General features: G+C 62.2%; 1 protein-coding gene across 1 annotated transcript in view; it reads left to right on the forward strand.

Annotated features, from left to right (window-relative positions):
• Positions 1 to 17,927, forward strand: part of ABLIM2 (actin binding LIM protein family member 2) — a 138,836-nt gene that overhangs the window by 64,923 nt on the left and 55,986 nt on the right. Inside the window, exons 7-9 of the mRNA XM_049632621.1 lie at positions 8,518 to 8,605; positions 11,046 to 11,104; positions 17,151 to 17,228. Of these exons, the coding sequence (XP_049488578.1) occupies positions 8,518 to 8,605; positions 11,046 to 11,104; positions 17,151 to 17,228 (225 nt within the window). The remainder of the gene's footprint in view (positions 1 to 8,517; positions 8,606 to 11,045; positions 11,105 to 17,150; positions 17,229 to 17,927) is intronic.

Raw genomic sequence — 17,927 nt, forward strand, 5'->3', positions numbered from 1 at the left:
TGTTTTAGAGCGTTTCCGGCACCTCCAGGAGAACCCGACGTCCTGGCTGTTCCCGCCCCACCCAGCCCTGACACCACGGCCTCTGTCTCTCTAGACTTACCTGTTCTGCACAGTCACACAAATGGGGTCAGACGGCGTGTGGCCCTCTGACTGGCTGCTTTCTCACGGGGCGGGTTTTCAAGGCTCGTCCATACTGAGCGTGGCTCCGTCTTGCGTTATCTTCTGCCCTAGGACTATTCCAGAACCCAGTAAGCTGATGGTTTATTGTCAGGCGGAGCATGGCTTCCTAGTCTTCTTTTCTTTCTTTTTTTACTACAATAAACAGCACTGAGATGAACATCTTCTTTTTTTTTTGCATTTGTAATTTTTCTTAAGATTTATTCCCAGAAATGTCGAAGTTCAGCCAACATCTATGAACTTTACAAGAGTCTTGATGCTTGCGAAGCGCTTTCCAGAAAGATCATTCTAATTTACCCTCTTACCTGCAGAGCTTGGTGTCCCATCCCCCACGGTGAGTGTGGTCTCTGTGGAATCCGAGCTGGTTCGACAGCTGGGAACGTGGGTCCTCGCTCGCTCTCGTGACTTTCTTCCGGCCCTTGAAGCTGGTCTTTCCGACGGCTGAGCGGACCCCAACGCCTGCGTCGTAGCCGCTTTCCACGCGCTGCCTGGTTCCACACGGGGTCTTTGACCTTCAGCTCTGTCTGGGCATGCGGGTCACGTGACGAAACTGTTGGCATTTAGTCTGAGGGCATCTTTTACCCTGTTAGCGGGGTAGTGACCATACCTAACGCTTATACCCACACTCTCCGAATCTGTGGACGGAGGCTACGCCCTCTCTGGGGTTCCACGTGGCGCCGTAAACATTGGGGACAGGACTCCACGGCCAGCAGGCTCAAACCGTTTCTCTCTGTTCCCCGCGAAGTTTGGTCCCGACCTTCCGCTCTCTCCTGGGCTCCCCGCGCATCTGTGCTGGGCCGTCGGCCACCTCCAAGCAGGTGGCGGAGCCAGACTGGAACCCAGGCCGCCCCGGGCTCCCAGTGCCGTCCGGTCCCCTCGTGGGGTGTGAACGCTGCTTTGCACTTGGTGTTAGCACCGTGCCCCACTGGGATACCTGACGGCTGCCAGCGGGGTGCGTCTCGGGCTCGGGGGGCGCTGAGCTCTTGCTCTGTGGCACGAGTGTGGATCTAGCCTGGCCTGCTTCCTGGCAACCGTGGGCTCCGGTCACTGTGCCCTGGGGCAGGGGTGGACGCCTGACCTCGACCCTGCTGCCTGCCCTGACCCAGAGAACACTCCAGAACCTCAGGGATTCAATGAGACGTCGTGTGTGAAGTGTTCTCCAGCCCAGTAACGGGGGCTGGGGGCTTCCTTACTGTCACCGGGCAGTCAGCGGGGCTCCCCTTGAAGGGTCGAGGGGGAAGGGTGACCCCGTCTGCACCGCGGGGCCTGATGCTTAATGCTGGGCCAAATACAGAACGTGGGGGCTCGGTGCCTGAGCCCCTCCGGTGCACTCCGGTTTGCCCTCAGGCAGGGGACCGTCCTCATTGCGAAGAGCAGGAGAAAAACAGGTCCGGGTTTTCCTCCTCGTCGGTGGAGGATACGGGGCCTCCCGGGGAAGATTCATGCTTTTGTTCGCGAGCTCCCTGGCGCGGCTGAGTCGGCGGGCTCTGCAAAGCTCTGAGCAGCCTCCTCGCGAGGTGGCAGCTGCGGGCGGGCAGAGACGAGCCCGACTCCGCGGAAGGGGAGCAGCCGCCACGGCGGCGTCACCTGAACTTGGCCCGGAGCGTGCTGGCGCCCCGCCGGGCGGGCCGTGGGCTCTTGGGGGCGGCCGGTGGCGGGTGGCAGGAGAAAGAAGGGAGAAGGATCCGGACCGCTGGCTGAAGGCGGGGGCTGGCCGTCCTCACGGGCACGCCGTCCGTTCCAGCTGACTGTCTGGGGTGCGGGCGCTGGAGAGGGGCAGCGGGGGCCGGCCGATCGGACCGGGCTCCGTCGCGAGGACCCCGTGCAGGTAGGGAGCCTGGCCGGGCGCTTCGGAGGGCCGGTGGTGAGGCCGGAGGGGCCACGCCGGGTTGCAGGAGGGTGGGCTCGCGAGGAGCTGGGCCACGTCGGCCAGGTGAGACCCCCCCGACGCCCCTGTCGTCCCCCCACCCCGTTCTGTCCTCCCGTGAGATGCGTGTCACACTCAGAGCTTTCCTGCCCTCGGAGCCCGAGCCGGAGAGCAGCCCGGGCCCCCCTCCCCGCCCGCGGGAGCCATCGATCTGTGCCGCGTCTGTGTGCGTCGGGCAGCATGCCATGTCAGTGCCGGGCGCCCCAGAGCCCGCCTGTCTGCCCGCGAAGTGTGCGTTCGGTGGCGACGGTGGGGCCCTTCCTCCCCCTGCCTCAGCTACTCCCAAATCTGCAGCCTCCCTTTCTGCGTGTTTTCTCGCATCCTGCGTGTCTCGGGGCGTCCCCTGCCGCGCGCTGGGGCGCAGGTGGAGGAGCCTCGTGGGTCTGGTGGGGACTCGCAGGGGCCGTGTGCCCCCACCCTACTGCCGAGACGGGCGTCTGGGAGTGTGGGGAGGGCTGGGGTGGGGGTGGGGGCCCCGGGCGGTCCTCTGCAGGGCTGGCTCCAGGGATGGACTCGCCCCCGGGGCAGGGCTAAAAGGTGGCTGGAGAACTGCCTGCCAGGGACAGCGGTGTCAGCCAGACCAGCTAGACCAGAGTCTGATAAGGGGGTGCTGAGTGAGGGAGAGTCCCTGGCTCGGTCCTCCCCATCACCCCACCCCTGCCTTATTCTCCTTTGGCTGGAATGCTTCCCTGCACAGGTGGGAGTGGGCGGGGGCGGGGACTGGCCCTGCCCTCCTTAACCCCTGCCTTGCTGCTGTCTGAGCCCCACCTGCCTGGTGCAGCCTGCCTGTCTCCATGGTAACCAGAAGCCCAGGGTACCTCTGGGACCACTAATGAATTCCTCCCTCCCTCTCTCCCTCCCCCTGCCTGCCTTCCCGTCTTTCCATCTCCCTCAACCCACCACTCACCTACAGACCCTCTGAACATGCGTTGTGTCCTCCCCCACTCCCACCCCCCCGCCCCGGGCTGGAGCCTGGGCTCGATGCCTCCCCGCTAGGAGCCCTGGTGGGAGGGGGCACCCTGGCCAGCTCCCACCCTGGGTCAGGCAGCCAGCTAAACGTTTCTGCACTTCACGTAAACCACCGCTGTCACTGCGGGGCATCGGTTACTTGCTTTCTCTTGTCTTCCTTCGGCATGTCCCATTTTGCCCTCCTACGCGGGTGTGACTTTTATCACTGGGAGAAAACAAACCATATGTTCCAAAGAAATAAATGCATTATCTCAGGACAGAAGCAAAGTCAACTTCCCCAGGCCCTACCTTCTCCCCCTCTTTTTGCAATTTAATGACTGCATTTATTTAACAAACATATTCAGAACCAATACCTGTTTATCATAGAGTAAACTGAAAAATCATCCATAATAAATGACATCACCCAGACTAACTACCGTTGGCATTTAGAAATCACCATTTTAGGTTGTGCACACACGTACACAGATGAACACAGGCACACACACACACACAAATACACACACAGATACAGGAGTGCATACACAGACACACACAGATACAGGGGCACACGCAGGTATAGACACACATTACAGGCACACACAGATACACGCAGATACACCCAGATATACACGCGGATACAGGCACACACTGACACAGACAGAGACCCAGTGTGCGACGTGCTCTTAGCCTGATACCGTGCCCCTGCTCATGCATCCAGTAAAGAATGGGACCCTGGGTCTTTACCCTTCCCACTGCATGTACGCCAGTGGGGCCGTGTCCCCTGGTCTTCTGGGTCTGAGGTGCCGGGCAAGGGCACTGAGCCGAGGCCTTTGCTGAGGGCCTCTTAGAGCCGTGATACGCTCATATGCCCACAGACACACCCAAAGGTAGAAGGGATGATTCATCTGCTCCCACACTCACTTGGTCCAAACCCTCCTTTTGTCCTGTAGGGGCCACTTAGGAACAACTTGTCTCTACCAGCCCACTCCTGCACGTGGTTCTGCTCCAGGGCCTGGGGGACCGTGGAGAACAAGGGGACAGCGTGCGGTGCTCCTGAAGGGCATGACCTAGATGGGGCTCGACGGCGGGGAACGCGGGAGAGGGAGCAGGAGAAGGGGAGGGAGCGCGAGGGAGCGAGCTGGCTCAGCCCAGCGACATGCATTCCGGGCAGAGACCCCACCCTGAGCATGAACACGTGGGGTCAGCCTCGGGAGAGTGGCAGGGGGTGAGGTCAGGGCTCCCCTCTGGGGAGGGGGCTGCAGATGGCCCAGCGCTTGGCCTGCCTGGCCCCGCATGGCGAGGAGCTGGGCTTCTCGCGGGGAGGCGGCTCCCGGCAGGAGGGCATTTGTGCAGCTGCCCTGGGAAGTCTGTGCGGCTCCTGCCGAAGGTTTTGATGAGCTTCGACGTAGATTTCGTCATGTCGGCTGGTGACGAGGCCTTTTAAGATCCGGACTCAGTTCTAGGCAGTCAACGAGGAAACTCAGCTTTGAATCGGGCTGGAGGATGTGGATGCCTGGCCCCCCGGGAGCCGTGTGGCCTGGTGGGGGGCCTCAACGTGGCACAGGCCCCGCCCTCGGCGGTCTGGAATCCAGGGATGAGGGGACGCCTGCCTCACACGTGCCGGGCATGTCACGGTCGAGGGCTGTCCCTCTGTGCTGCCGTGGCCGGGTGAGGGAGGGAGGGGCGGGGGTCTCTGGAGCCCAGAGGCATTGCCCCCGGTCCCCAGTGTTGGTCGCCCCTGCGTGCCGGCCGTGGGCTGTGCTCCAGGCTCGGCTCCCTCTTGGTTCTGAGTAAGACACGGTGTCTTTTGCGTGCCCCTGGAGCCAGAGTTCCTGTATTCCTCATGAGCGTTGTTCTGTCTCATTAACGATGACAGCCGCTTGTCAGAAGGCACAAGACATCTTTTTAAAACCACGCACCGAAAAATCTCATGGGCTTTTAATATCCTTTAAAAACACCTGAGCCATCTTGAGAGACCCACCTGGCAAGGGGCTGGGCCACCTGCCCGGCGGGGGGCTGGGCGACGGGTACTGGCGTTCGAGGCCTTTCCTGCGTGGCAACTGGGAGGAGACGCCTGCGAGAGCAGGGGTGCAGCAGCGTTCCGATGACGCGGAATGTCCGGTCACTGTGGCCGCGGTGGGGGTTGATACGAGGAGTGAGGGCGCCTTGACGTTTGACTCTATCGCCCGTCCTGGGCTGCTGGGGCTGCTGCAGCCATGCTGGACCCTGTGTGCTGAGACCCCAGGCCGCGTCCTTCCCTGCGCAGCAAGCCACAATTCAGGTGCCGGCCCATTCGGTTCCTGGGGACAGTCCCCCCCCCCCCGGACCGCAGACGGCCACCAGATTCTCCCCGTGTCCTCACGTGGCGGAGACAGAGCTCTGGCGTCCCACCTTGACATCAGGGGCCCCACGAGTCAGGTCTCCTTCCCTTCTAAGGCTGGCTAATATTCCGTTGTGTGGATGGGCCACAGTTTGGACCGTTTGCACCCTGTGGCCTCTGAAAATCGCTGCCGTGGACGTTCACACGCGGGCTGCGGGGCAGACCTGGGTTTGCTTTGCTTACCACGACCGTCGGTTTTCTCACTCCCACCAGCAGAACTGCTGGGTCACGTGGTAACTGTGTCACCTTCCCAGGCGCCGGGCGCTGCCCCAGTCACATCCCTGCCGCAGGTGCACGGGGGCCCCGGCTGCCCCACGTCCTCGCCGGCGCTGACTTCCCGCTCTGGCTCGGTTCGCTTTGATTACAGCCGCCCTCACGGGTGCGGAGCGGCCTCTCGTTGGGGTTTGGATCTGCACTCCCTCCGCGATGGCGATGTGGGGCATCTTCCACGTGCTTCCTGGCCGTTTGTGCACCTTCTTTGGAAAAATGGCTCTTCCGGTCCTTTGCCCGTTTTCTCATTGGACCGGTCTTCTCTTTGCTGCTGGGCTGTGAGAAGTCTCCATTCTGGATGCGAAGCCCTCGTCAGATCTACGATTTCAAATGTTTTCTCCCCCTCTACGGGCTGTCTTTCCACGTTCCCAACAGCGTCCTCAGATGCGCGATAGTTTTAACTTTCGTGAAAAAAAGAATCTGTTTTCGTTGTTGCTGCTCATGCCTTTGGTGTCAAACCCAGGGCTCTGTTGCTAAATCTGGGGTCGCGAAGATGTGCTCCCGTGTCCTCCTCTAAGAGACGTACAATCTCGGCTCTTGCTGGCATGTCCCACAGAGGAGTGCGCAGATCACACGTGCGCAGCTTGGTAAATGCCCACAAGCCAGACTCGTGGGTGTGCCCGGCACCCAGGTCAGGAAGGAGGATGTGCCCAGCCCCCCGGGACCCCCGGGGGCAGCCACCACCCTGACAAAGCAGACTCATCTGCCTCATCCTGAACTTCACGCGAATGGAATCCGTACTCTTCAGCGTCTGTTTCTCGACTCGCGCTCAGGGAGTCTCCGTGTTGATTGCCTAGGGCGGGGACTGGGGGGCATGTGAGGTCGGGGTCAGCACCCTGGAGCCGGGACCGCCAGGCCAGGGGCTGAGAGGCCACAAAGGGCCACACTCCTGTTCTGCCACCTGCGTGCTGTGTGACCTTCCCCAGCTTCCTCCGCCTCTCTGTGCACCATGCGGAAAATGAGGACAATAATGTGCCTCGTAGGGCTTCTGGAGGGTGGAGACAAGTTAGTGCGCAAAAGGGCCTCTGCTCGAGCTGTAGTAACGGTCGCCGAGTCGCCGTTATTTTTGGAGGTGGGGACGTTCGCCAGGCCGGGGACGGGAACGCTTCCCGGATGGCAGAGAGTGTGGACGCAGGGCCGGCCCCCTCACAGCGGCCCAGGGCTGCGTCTCCCCTCCGGATGAGTCTCATCCGCCTGGTTGGGGTTTCGAGCCTGTTGTCTTAGAAACCAGCCCCGCATTTTTCTCTCTCCTCCTACTCAGGTGTAGACCTGACTCGTAGACGCCTCGTGTACACCCCACGGTCTGTTTTCCCTCCAGGGCGAGCTTTGTCCTGCACGCGGCTGTCACAGAACCCCTGCTGTTTGAGGTCACAGAGTCCGCCCCCCACCCAGGGTGAAGGGGGGGCCTGGGTGAGGTGGGTGTGAGGACAGGTCCAGGGGCACAATGTTTAAATCACTGCAGGGCCGCCTGGGGGGCTCCGTCGGTTGGGCGTCCGACTTGGGCTCAGGTCACGATCTCGTGGTTCGTGGGTTTGAGGCCCGCGTCGGGCTCTGTGCCGACAGCTCGGAGCCTGGAGCCTGCTTCGGATTCTGCGTCTCCCTCTCTCTCTCTCTGCCCCTCCCCCGCTCACGCTCTGTCTCTCCCTCTTTCCCGAAAATAAATAAACATTAAAAAAAAAACATTTTTTAAGTCCCCGGAATGGCTGCTTTGCCCTGGTTCTGCCTGGGCCAGGGCTGCCGTGTGGCCTGCTCCCCCGACAGACCCCCACAACTAGCAGTGGCCGTGGCTGCAGGAGCCCAGGAGGGAGGAGTGCCCGGGAGGCTTTCAGGAGGAGGCACCTTTGAGATGAGATAAAGAACATTCAGGGCCCCCGGGCAGGAGCGGGGGCGGCTCTCCCGGGGGAACAGCTTCCTGAGGCTTCAGAGCCGCAGACGGGGTTTTGGGGGGGGGTGGCACAGCATCTTAGCGCTTTGCCCGGAGACGCCGGTGGGCCATGCCCGTGGGCACCCCACTCGGGAGGGGAGCGAGCTCTGGATTCCTCCTCGCACAGGGGTCCCCTTGGGCCAGGCTTCCGCCGGGGGCACCAGTGATGGGGGAGCTGTTCCTGATGCGGTTCCCCGGCTCACACCCCGGGAGTGATGCTCAGCCTTCTTGCCATTTTGGGAAAGAGTGAGGCACGGGCCTTAGCACGGCCCGCCTTCCCCAGGGTGGAGGGTATGGCCACGAAGAGGCGCCCAGTACGCTCTTCTGGGGTGATTGCCCTGCACCACGTAGAACGAAGCCAGACCAGCCACCATAACCTGTTCAGGTTATTCCGGTGTTAATATTTCTACCTAGTCCAATGGTGATGTTAGGAATTGTAAAAATAGTAGATGCTAAGTGACAAGCCTGAGCAGTACAGGGACCCGTGGGACCGTGACTAATCGTCTTTCACCCCACTCGTCCTGTGCCTCCACCTGGGGAAATCACGTTAGCTCCGGCCCCCCCTCTGCCGTCCCCCACCACCGCCCCCCTGCCAGCTACAGAGATGGACGGGACCGGGCCCCCCTGCCTTGTGAGGATTTGCGGGGCGATAGCCCTGCTCCCCTGGGGACGTCGGGCGGCACGGCTGGGTCTCTGCTCCCCCCACTCAGCACCCCAGAAAGCCTGGGAGCACCCACTGGCCCCGGACTCTCCGTGGTGCCGTCCCGAGCCCCTGGGGCGCACGGGAGGCCCCACCACACCCTCTGCTTCTCCTGAGGACCCCGCGTGCGGGCGTGCTCCCTTGACCACCCTCCCTTCAGCGGAAACACCTCTGCTCCGTTCTTCCCACAGGCAGGAGAGAAACACTATCACCCCTTGTGTGCGCTATGTGTCAGGTGCGGCCGGATGTTTGCGGAAGGCGAGGAGATGTATCTTCAAGGTGAGCACACGACCAGGCCGCCCGGTCCCCTAGGGCCGGGGATTGCTGGCGGGTCACCTGCGGTAGCTCGAGTGCTGCTTGGGAAGCCGGCCACGCAACCCGGGGCTGGGGGAGCAGAGCCCGAGCGGGCTTGCCCGGGCGACGCGGTGGGATGGCGGGCAGCGTGCGGGTGGCACCCGTGGGACCTGGTGATGGCCGGGACGTGGGGGCGGGGTGCCCAGGGCTGCTCAGACCTTCCCCCAGAGGATGGGCCCCTTCTCTGCGGCCACCATTGCTTCTCAATGCTCCCTCTGTGTCCAGCGTCCCTGGAGGGGAGCAGAGCAGGGCTGGGCGGACGGCAGGGCCACACACGGGCTGTTCCATGACCTCACGCGGTGGTCATCCCGGAGCGGTGTGTCAGACAGGCCTGCCTTTCTGAGCCGGACCTCGTGGGCTGATGTCAGCTGGGACGGCCTCGTCCCCAGCGTCCCCTCTTGTTCCTCAAGTCGCTGCTTGAGAGCCCGTGAAAGGGGTCCTTTGCGCTGCCCCCACCCCACCCCCTGCTGCTCGGATGTCTGGGCGGGAGGGGCCCCTTGCCCCGGGCACCACCCCTGCTGTAAATAGTGCCTTCAGGCCTGCCCGACACCGAGCATGGGGACACGAGCTCGCCATCAAGGGGCCCCAGTGTCAGGGAATAAAGATGCTCGTCATGGCTCTGGGCTGAGGCCGGCGCCCCGTGTCTAAAGCGGGCCCTCCTGTGACTTTCTGTGGGACCTTGGAACCAGTCCCATCCCTCTCCCAGCTTCAGATTTCCCGGTCGGTGTGACAAGGGGTCAAAACCCAGGTCAGAGCTTTTCAGTGGTACATTGTGGAACCCCGGAGTCCTGTGGCCAGGGGGTCCTTGGGGGGCCCGGCCCCCACCCTGCCTGGTCTGCCTGGATGCTGGGGCGCCATGAAGGCATTGAGAGGTGAATCCTGTACAGCCGAAGCCGTGAGAAGCAGGGGGCCCGGTGAGCCCTGCAGCCTTCGAGGATGGTGAGACAGGCCACCCCCTCCCCGCTACCACCGGCACCCCTACCGTGGGCAACACCTTCCTGATAAATATGACGGAGGGGCTGTTGACTCCCAGGAATTGTCGGGGAGACCCGGATGAAAATAATAACGAGATGCTATTTCCCCCCATTCGATTGACAGTCGAAGGGCACACCCACGTTGTGAGGAACCTGGCTGGTGAGGCAAGAATTGGGAAATTGCCTTAAAAATGCCCACACCCTTTGAGCCGAGACTTCACTTCTTGGAGTCCTCAAGTAGGAGGGACGTGCTAGGACTTGGATGCTGTGGACCCCCTCCCCCCCCAATGGGACTTAGAGAGAAAACCCCACATCCCACGGCCAGGGACAGATCCATCCTCTTTCCACGTGGTGGAATGCTACGCAGCCCTTAAGGGTTACGCTTCTGCTGTTTAAGTGTATGAGGAAATGTGCAGGACTCGAAAACAAAGCTCCCAAGACGTAAAAGTACGTACGTACAACATTATCCACATTCTACGACCAATGCACGTGTGTGCCCGAAGGCTGCCCGGCCAGAAGTGTTTCGGAGATTATAGATGGTTTTCATTTTCTTACTTATATTTTGCTGGGGTTCTTTAATCTTTAAAAAATTTTTTAATGTTTGCTTATTTTTGAGAGAGAGAGAGAGAGAGAGAGAGAGAGGGAGGGAGCATGCATGGGGGAAGGACAGAGAGAGAGAGAGAGGGAGACACAGAATCCGAAGCAGCTCCAGGCTCTGAGTTGTCAGCACAGAGTCTAACGTGGGGCTTGAACTCATGAACCTTGAGATCATCACCTGAGCCGAAGTGATGACTTAACTGACTGAGCCACCCAGCCACCTCATTAATTGTTAATAAGGGCCATCAATTACTCATCTATGACTTTTGTCATCAAAAACGTTGTCAAAAATGACTGTTTTACACACACACGCACACACACACACACACACACACACACACACACAATTAAATCGTGGTCTCCCCAGGAGCTCCAGGCCCGTGCAGATGTTTTCCAGGGAGGGACAGTGATAAGTTCCACCCCCAGGCGTTAGCTCCTGTGACCTGGGAGGCTTTGCAAGCAGGAGATAGGATGTAGCGCTTTCCTTCACATGCACCTGTCAGCCCCATGAGGTGCCAGGCTCTGTGTGCCTGGTCTCTGGGGTGGAAGAGACACCACCCCCTCCTGGCTGGGGCACGAACCCACACACAGAGCCACAGGGAGAGGGAGCAGGGGGTCGGGCTGAGGTCCAGGGGGGCCCCGTAGAGCAAGTGCTCTGGGCCCTGGAAGGAGGGCTGACCTGTGCCGGGAGTCCCAGGGGAGCGCCGGGGACGTATAGGCGGCCTCCGACTCTCCGCACGGCCCCTGCATCGTGGGAAGGGACACTGAGCGCTTCGTCTTGGGTCTGTCCGCAGGTTCCTCCATCTGGCACCCGGCGTGCCGACAAGCAGCCAGAACTGAAGACAAAAACAAGGTTGGTGGGGTTTACGATCTGCTCCCGTGCGTTCTTCAGCGCCGTGTGCGGTCACCCGCTTCTGTAGACTCACCGGCTGGTCACACCCGCCCACGGGCCAGGCAGACCCGCCCACGGGCCACCCCGGGGAGGCCTGGGGGTGCCGAGGCGCGCCGGGTGGATCCACCGAGGGGCTGGTGCGAGGTGGGGCACGCACGGGCATCCCGGGGCCTCCCAGCGCTGGCCCGCTGACCTCCCCACGGGTCCCGTGGACTCGAGGGCCGCAAAAGCTTGGGGACAGCTCTGACGTTAGCAGGTCTCCAAATAGTCTCCAGACTGCCCACACTTATGACACCAGCTGCAAGGTTGAGGGGCCCCAAACTGCCCTCGGTCTCAGTCGTTGGTTGGAAAGACTCACAGACACGCTGAAGGCTATCCTCGTCACGGTTACGGTTTATTGCGCGAGAAATCAGCCAGAGAAAGAGGGCACGGGGCAGGGTCCGGGAGGGGTCCAGCCCCAGAGCCGCTCCTCTCCCGCGGAGACAGGACGTGGCACCCCCCAGCCCGCGCGTGACCGCACGCGCCGGGTGTTACCAACCAGGGAAGCTGTGTGTCCAGAGATCTTACTGGGGCTCCACTGACTGACTGACTGACTGACTGATTGCCACATGGTTGATTTCACCCCAGATCACACGGTGTCTCTCTGGTGCGGGCCCCACCCTAAGCCTGTTGGGTAAGGGTGATCCCCTCCCCGAGCAGACAGTCTATCAGGTGGACACAGATCACCCCTCAGGGTCGAGGGCGCAGGCCAGGCCTCTCTCTGGACAAGGCAAATCCCTCGCTGCCCAGAGGCCCAGCTGGGCGCCGGGCACAGAGGCGTCGCAGTGAGGAAGAAGGGTGGCCCTCTTGGGACCGAGTTCTAGGGAGAGACGGAAATCGACGCCCAAACGAGCAATGATGCGACAGAGGCTGGTGTCGGGGGCAGGACGGATGGTCAGGGAGGGCCTCGGGAGGACATGGGGTGGGAGCTAGGCCTGCGGGATGAGCCGGGGAGGCCCTGGCGGGAGGGAGCGGGGAGGGCTGCCGGGGGGCGGGCAGAGTCCCCTCGCCCTTAGCCCTGCAGCGAGGGCGGGGCTCAACCGGCAAGCCCCAGCTGGGCCCATCTGTGGGACTAGAAGGTTTTTGGAATTTCCGTGAGGCTGGATGGTGAGCCCATGGGCTCAGGCCGCTGAGGTTCACAGGGCTGTTGGCTGGTGGAGGAGACACTCCTCCGGGCCCCCGCAGGATGGGTGGGCTCCCCCAGGTCGGCTGTCGCTTGCCAAGCCTGTTCTGAAAGACCCCAGCAGAGGGAAGTGCTCCCGCATCCTGTAGAAACTGAGTCCGGTGGGTTCGGAGGCCCCTGCTTCTCACGCACTCGCTCACGGTGCTGCCTCTTTCGTTTGTCGTTCATTCAGCAGAGCTTTACCCAGCGTCCGGTTGTGCCGAGCCCTGTTATTGGCCCCGGGGCCCAGAGGTGACTGAGTCCTGCCCCAGCGTGCTGGGGACGCAGGGGGAATGGGTGGGCACACGGGGACGCCCAGCCTGTCACCGAGACACGAGGGTGGGGGGCCCTGGGCCGGGGCAGGAGGGCTCCGTGGAGGAGAGGGGCCTCTTCTCGCGTCCCCAAGCCTCCCCTAACCCGTGACAGCCTCGCATGTTTGCTCAGCCCCTTTCCGTGGACGCCGGGCCGGCCCGAGGGAACTGCGCCTCTGAGCTCTCCTCTTCGGGCCTGACGCTTCCTTCCACCTGCCAGCTCGTTCCTCCCGATTTTAAAGTAGTGCCAGTTGCTTTTCTCAGAGTTGTCAAAGTGCCTGCACAGGGCTCTGGTTTAATTCAGGTTCAGATGGTCACCTTTGATGGCCACAGAGAGGAGGTCCACTCAGCATTAAGCGCTGCTGGGCACAGACCTCCATGTGGCCACTACTCTGGCCTCAGGCCTGGGGGTGGGCAGAGGCAGGGGGCCCGGCCCTGGGTACAGGGAGCCACAGGAGTGGAGGGCGGGGTCTTGTCCCCTTGGGGAGGGCAGGTCTGTGGCCAGTGGACCCTGGCTTGGGCCACTGCCCATGTCTGCTGAGACTCAGGAGGCCGAGGGACTGACGACCGTGCAGAGGGAAGCAAGGGGCGGGGGAGCCCGACAGCCTGGGAAGAGACCCCGGGGGCTTCAGCGGCCGGGCTCACTGTCCCCTGTCACCCTTCCGGCTAGATTCCCAGACTGTAGCCCCAACTAGAGAACACTGGGATTTGGGCTGCGAGCCGCCCGCCTGGCCTGCCCCCTGCCCCTCAATCTCGGGGACTGAAGCTACTGTGCCATGGGGTCCCCCCCACCCCGCTGCCAGGGGTGGGGTGCAGAGGTTGTGAAGGGTGGTGCCCCTCCCCAGGCCCTGCGCCGAGGGACTGTGTGAAGGTGAGGAAGGGGGACAGGCCCACATGACGGCGGTCCTCCCAGCTACAGGGACACAGAGCCGTGGAGACTGTGGCTTCCTGTGGCTTCCTGTGGCTGCTGTAATGAATTGCCGCAAATTTAGTGGCTTCAAGGAGCACAGATGTATCCCCTCCCTCGGGGGCCGGAGGCTGAGGATGGGCCAGCAGGGCTGTGCTCCCTCTGGAGGCTCCAGGGAGAAGCCCCTCCTCATTCGTTGCCACATCTGGAGCCTGCGGGGTTGGCTCCCGGCCCCACGTCCTTCAGACCCCGCTTTCGTCGCCACATGGGCCCCGGCCCCCCAGCCTCCCTCAAACGACCCTGAGACCCCAGGGAGCCCACCTCCCAACTCGAGCTCCTTACTCCCATCGGCAGAGACCCTTTGGTCACACGTGGGCATCCTCATGGATGTTACTCTGCTCCCACGGTGACAGGATATGCCCGGTTGGTCTCGTTCACGGTCAGGGTCACAGTAAGTGGCGGGCACGCCCCACTGTGCACCATATCCTCTCACATCATACAGCCCACGATTCCCTCCATAACCCGCCCCCGTGCCACCCCGGGCACATCCCTGCCCTCACAGAACCAGCGTCCCTGACCCGGAAATGACCACAGGGTCCTGTCTGCGGGACTCCTCCCCGAATCCCAACCCAGAGGCCTATCGGAGGGACCTGCCGGAGGGACCCCACATGCCAAGAGGCCTCCAGGCCCTTCTCCGGGGCGTGACTGGGTTAGAATGGGAGACCCGGGCCAGCCCGCTCAAGGACAGGTCGGGTGGCCAGCCCTGCTCGTGGCCTCTGGACCCGGCTGCGAGGCTGGCCTCGGGGCCTGCAGGGAGCCCGGCTCCCTCTGCTCTCAGCCCGGGGGTCCGCCCGTGATGACCGCAGCCGCCGGCCCGAGGAAGGGAGGCCCTGTGAACAGTGGACGGGGAGAAGGAGAGGGCACAGCCGGAGCTGGCTTCCTGGGCTGTGTCTCCACAGACGCCTTGGGAACATCTGGGGCCGAGGCCGTCCCATGAGGACAGCTGTCCCCTCGGTGCTGCGCCCTGGGGCTGGCACGGCTCGGGGCCCGCCCCTCTGTGTCCTGGGACGGCATCCAGGCCCCGGCCGTGCCCTGCTTGCCCCTCACTTCACCCTCCCTCGCTCCAGCCCCTCAGAGCCTCTTCTGTCTCGCCTGAGAAATGAGAATAGACCTGGGCGGGGCCGGGCGGTGAGCGCCCGGGTGACAGGAAGGCAGAGCCCTACGCGTGTCCTGTGTTGCTTCCTGCAAGCTGGTCGGGGAGCACGAGCCGGCAGCCCCGGCCAGCGTTGGGTCAGCGTGGCGGAGCCAGCCCCAGAGACACGCAGCAGAGGTGGTGTGGGCCTCGCTGAGTCTCTGGTGGGGGGTGATCCAGACAAGAGGCACCCACCAGGAACTGACCAACAGCGCCGTCATTTACCAAGTGCCCTGCCCCTGCCAGGCTCCGGGACCCGTAGGACCAGCCGGGTCCTGGCCTCCCAGTTGCTCTCCAGCAAGAGAGGCCGGCCCTGGGGTCCCTGCAGGGACGGGCGAGGAGGCAGAGGGTACTGTGTCCTCCCTGACCGCATACCCCGGGGGCACGGCCACTCCCCAGGGCAAGGATGGCCCCTGGGTGTCTGCTGAGGGCGCTCAAGGAAAGCCTTCCGGAAGGCTGTGGCCCTGAGTGCCCGTCCCCGGCACGTCCTTGGTCATTGGGTCACTCAACACACAGCCGGCCCGTGAGTGCCCATCGGCTGGGTGGCAGAACACAGACGCGGGGAAGACTGGCGGCCTCCCTGCCCTGGAGGCACGTGTGGGATGAGGGGGCTCCTGCAGGGTGCCCCCCGGGCGACGGGGAGGGGCGGCCCCCCTGGACGGGCCTAGGCGGCAGGGTGGGGGAGAGGATGTCTTCCTGGAGCCGAGCCTTGGCAGGTGGTGCGGGAGGTGGGTCTCGGGGCCTGTGCCTGGGGAGCCGGGGGTCTGCAGGGCACTGAGACTGAGGGATTGTTCTAGAGCCTGGCCGAGGGTGGCCCCAGGCCTGCCAAGTAGCTGGAGAAGAGCTCCAGGGGGCCTGGAGCTGGGGCCCAGCGGCCCTGGGAGACAGGGCAGGCCCGGAGGGGAGGGGGCGGCCCCACGCCCAGTCCTGGAGGAGGCCGTACCCAGGAGCGTGGAGGGGGCGGCCGGCGCTGATGAGCGGGCGAGCGGGCGCCTCACCGAAGAGGTGAGCCCCGGCATCACGCCCTCTGCCTCTTCTCTTTCCTCCCCAGATGCAGAAGCAGGCTTGCAGTCAGGTTTACCCGGGCACCACCCCCTGTGCCTTGCAGGTTTGTCCCTCCCACTGCCGTGGTGGCCTCACATCTGCTCCTGGTGTTGTCCTGTCCTTGCTGCTGTCCTGCCGACAGTGTAGGAGGTGCTGGGCATCCTCCAACTGGGAGGGCAGGGCTCCACGGCCCGTGCCAGTGTCCTGGGGCCGCTGTGTACAATGGTGCAGGCTGGACCCTCAGCCGGCAGGGATTTATTGTCTCTCGGTCCTGGAGGCTGGGAGTCCTGGCTCAAAATGTGGGCTGGTTAGTTCCCTCTGAGGCCTCCTCCTTGGCGTGTAGACGGCGGTCTTCTCCCTGTGTCCTCACGTGGTCGTCTCCTGTGTGCATCTGTGTCCTGATATCCTCCTCTTGTAAGGACACCAGGCCCACCCTAGTGACCTCATTTTACCTTAATTACATCTTTAAGTCTCCAAACATGGTCACACTCTGGGGTGCCAGGGGTTAGGGCTTGAACATGCGAGTTTTGAGAGATATAATTCAGCCTGTGATGTGACCCCTCCCAGGGCCACTGCAGCAGGTGTGGGCCACCGAGAGGGATAGAGACAAGGTAGGAGGCAGCCAGCCGGAGCTGTCAGGAGGCAGGGGGAGGCCAGGCAGGGGTGGAGGCTGGACCAGGAGGGGCGAGCACGTCCTACCGGTGGGGTTGGACGGACGCCGGTATGAGTGATGGGAGCCGGGGAAGAAGGGTGTCCACGCAGGGTTGGGCCGGCCTGGCGTGCAGAACAGAGGAGGGGCCTGGGGAAACTGTTGCCTCCGGGGAAGCAGGAGATGTGGCCGAGGAGGGAGGAGGGGCAGGGGTGGGCACTCGGGGAGCGGGTCACAGATGCGGTGGCCGCAGAGTCTGACAGCAGAGGACCGGGTTGGTAGAACGAGCTAAACACGCCCCCCACCCCTATAACCTGGGTGGAAAATAACATCTCCGAGCAGCAAAATTCTGGGTAAAAGGGACGGCCTTGGCCTCTGGAGTGCGCAGAATCCCTTGCTCTCATCCTCCGAAAAACAGATAATTTCCTTGCGTGAAGCCGGGTGATCATCGGAGCGTTTCCAGCGGCGCGGAGAATGTGCTGGTCGGCTCGGAGTTGGCGTCACCTGCCGCGTCTGATTATAGCTTTCCAGCCGCTCACTGAAGCCCGCATGTTTATTTTAAGAACTCTTTCAATCTGAAAAAAAAAAAAAAAATGTCGTTACTGGCATTTCTGTTGGACTGTGACCTGTGATAATTGCATCTGGAATGTTCTGGAATCAACATATTCCGCTTTCAGTCTCCTCCTGTCGCCTTCCTTTCCAGGAAACCAGGAGCTCCTCAGAGAGCATCATTTCTGTACCTGCTTCCAGCACCTCGGGGTCTCCGAGCCGCGTGATCTATGTGAGTTGGAGAGTGGGGAGTCCCGTGGTGGGAGGGTCCGGACCTGGGTCATGGCCAGGGGTGCCCTTGGGGGCCGGGGCGTCCTCAGGTGCTGGGGTGCAGAGCCGGGGCTCTCGCCGCGGCCGTGGGGTACAGACTGGTGCAGACTTCGGGAGGTTAACGCCGAGCTTTCGCTGAGGACCATCACGTGACCCCGCAGCTCCTGGGTGACGTGGTGGTGGTGCCCAAAGAGATGTGCTCACAACTGTTGTCCATAATGGTGTCAGCTCAACACCGCCCGAAAAAGTGACACTCGGCACACGGGGGACCGGGCTGGTGTCACCAATAGGCGTGCAGATCTGCACCTGCTACCTGGGAAGCGTTTCTAACGCGCTCCTACGAGAGGCTTGTGAAGAATAATCTATGTTATGCGGTCCCGTTTTCATTAAAGAGTATACGTGTGTATGCGTGTGTGTGTGCATATGGGTATATATGTGTACAGATGTATGTGTGTTTACATACGTGTGTGTGTGCATATGGGTATATGTGTGTATGGGTGTGCATATGGGTGTGCGTATGGGTATATCTCTGTACAGATGTGTATATACATGTATAAATGTGTTTACATATGTGCATGTGTGCATATGGCTACATATGTGTATGGGTGTATGTATGTGTGTGCATATGGGTATATGTGTGTACAGATGTGTGTGGGCGTGC

Source organism: Panthera uncia, chromosome B1 (assembly GCF_023721935.1).
Source record: "Panthera uncia isolate 11264 chromosome B1, Puncia_PCG_1.0, whole genome shotgun sequence".
Taxonomy (NCBI): domain Eukaryota; kingdom Metazoa; phylum Chordata; class Mammalia; order Carnivora; family Felidae; genus Panthera; species Panthera uncia.